This window comes from Miscanthus floridulus, chromosome 9 (assembly GCF_019320115.1).
Source record: "Miscanthus floridulus cultivar M001 chromosome 9, ASM1932011v1, whole genome shotgun sequence".
Classification (NCBI taxonomy): domain Eukaryota; kingdom Viridiplantae; phylum Streptophyta; class Magnoliopsida; order Poales; family Poaceae; genus Miscanthus; species Miscanthus floridulus.
This window is the reverse complement of record NC_089588.1, coordinates 133,374,446-133,376,646: the sequence shown is the minus strand read 5'-3', so window position 1 is coordinate 133,376,646 and position 2,201 is coordinate 133,374,446. Positions and strand designations below refer to the sequence as shown.

At 42.4% G+C, this 2,201-nt stretch overlaps 1 protein-coding gene across 1 annotated transcript; it reads left to right on the top strand.

The window, feature by feature from the left end:
- Window positions 1–992: 992 nt before the first annotated feature.
- On the top strand, window positions 993–1,556 carry LOC136482989 (anaphase-promoting complex subunit 10-like). Its single transcript, XM_066480126.1, has 3 exons — window positions 993–1,210; window positions 1,318–1,378; window positions 1,522–1,556. Exons 1-2 carry the CDS (start codon window positions 1,023–1,025, stop codon window positions 1,370–1,372), a joined length of 243 nt encoding a protein of 80 aa, XP_066336223.1. The 5' UTR covers window positions 993–1,022; the 3' UTR covers window positions 1,373–1,378; window positions 1,522–1,556.
- The last annotated feature ends 645 nt before the right edge of the window (window positions 1,557–2,201 follow it).

Genomic DNA, 2,201 nt, shown 5'->3' with positions numbered 1-2,201 from the left:
ACACTCGGCAAACTAGAAAAAAAACACTCGGCAAAACTAGGCACTCGACAAAGAAATATGTTTGCTGAGTGTAATTGTCTGGCACTCGGCAAAGAAATATGTTTGCCGAGTGTAATTATTTGACACTCGGCAAATAATTTCATTTTTTCTCAAATGACCTTGAAACTTTTTCTACTCTCCACATACAACATGTGGTATTCCATGTTAAAATTTGGTATATTTGTGGATCTGCATGCTATAATTAATTAATTTATTGCATTTCAAAGAATTTGTTGGTATATGTCAAATTTGAACTGCAAGTGATTCAAATAATAGAATAAAATGAGTAGAAAAGTGATATTCATGTTATTGAGTCCAGTGTGAGGCCTTACCTGGGAAATTAAGAAATTTCGAACATCTTGTTTAGGAAACATGACCACGAACATATGGCCGAATGGTTTTTAAATTCTAAAAAAAGCAAACGAAGTCTGAAAATCATGAGATTTGTCATGATGTGATGATATCATACGTGAAGGCTGTGGTAAAAAATTGAGAAGGTTTCGCATAAAATAATGGAATCTTATTCGTAGAAAAATCATATATATATATATATATATATATATATATATATATATATATATATATATATATATATATATATATATATATATATATATATATATATATTGTTGAGTATATTTGACAAGGTATTTTCAAAGTACATCGAACAAAAAAAGAAAAACATGTTATGGAAAACAAGGAAATAAAAAAATAACTAATATATTTGCCGAGTGTCCAAAACACTAGACACTCGGCAAAGATAAATTTGCCGAGTGTCGTGATCTGACACTCGGCAAAAATAACTAATATATCCACCGCCACCCCCTCCCCTCCCTTTCTCTCTCTCCCTTATCTCTTCCAGAGAACACGCATACAGGGAAAGACGGCACTCCTCTCCTGCTTCTGGCCCGCTTTCCTTGCCCGCGCAACTGCTCATCAAGGCATCCAAAAATTCCCCCAACTCTTCCCCTCGCACTAGTCCAATGGAATCCGACGCCGAGGAGGCGGCGGCGGGGGCACCAGGCGCAGGGAGGCTGAAGGGGAGCCCGGAGCTGACTCTAGACGCGGACATGCGGGAGATGGCGAAGACGGCCGCGTGGAGCGTCAGTTCCTGCAAGGCCGGCAACGGCGTCGCAGCCCTGCGCGACGACAACCTCGACACCTACTGGCAGTCAGTGGCGACTGCTCATCACCGATTTTTTTTGTTCCTTTGTTGAATTATTAGTTGAAGCTAGAAGGCCAGAGTTGGTGATTCGGGTTTTGCGATTTTGGTCTCAGGTCTGATGGGGCACAGCCGCACCTGGTTAGCATCCAGTTCCAGAAGAAGGTGTAGCTGCAGGTGCCTGCTTCAGTAGCGATGCTATATTCGCTTTGTCCTGTGATTCCGATGGTTTTGAGATTAATTGGTTCTGTGCTGCACGGCTGCTACCTGATGCTGGACAATGGTGGCAGCGGCGGCCTGTCCATGGACGATGGTGGCAGCGGGCGGCGTGGTGGCGCGGACGAGGCGTGTGCGGGGTGGGAGGCTTTTTTTTAAATATTTTTCGATTTTTTTTTTTTTGCCGATTGTCGGTTTTAGCACTCGGCAACGTCTTTGCCAAGTGCTCGACAAAAAACACTCGGCAAAGACAACTTTGCCGAGTCTGTGTTTGCCGAGTGCAACACTCGGCAAAGGCTTTGCCGAGTGTTTTTTTTTTTTTTTGCCTTCGCCGTGTGCCGTGGGCACACGGCAAACCTAGGCATTCTGGTAGTGAGTAATAATAGAAACGCCACCAGATAATTTGTAGCCTTACCATATGATTGTTGATAGTGGAGATGAAAAAAAAAAGATCAGGAGATATATATATATATATACCCTGAAGATCATAGTGGGAAGATGTGGTTATGTCATGGTGTAACACGCTACTGCACTCACTGGACTTGAGTTAGTCCCAGTGGAGAGCATTTGGCTGGTCACAGACCATACCGTGCTTAATGAATGTAAGAGTTCGAAAGAGATGTCCTCGTTGCATTGGATCCAAAAAACACGTGTCCAGAGAAGATCAGGCAAGGTATACATTGTGAAGATAAATATCTCCATCTTTCTAGCTACCTGGTGCATATAACCCAAAACATACAGTAGCTTTCACTCTCAATCATTCTTACCCGAAATAAAGTGGCTG

Excerpts from the sequence above, each read along its gene's own strand:
- LOC136482989 (XM_066480126.1), top strand. The coding sequence starts at position 1,023 with ATGGAATCCGACGCCGAGGAGGCGGCGGCGGGGGCACCAGGCGCAGGG. Across the intron at positions 1,211-1,317 it reads AACCTCGACACCTACTGGCA|GTCTGATGGGGCACAGCCGC; the intron begins GTCAGTGGCGAC and ends TTTTGGTCTCAG.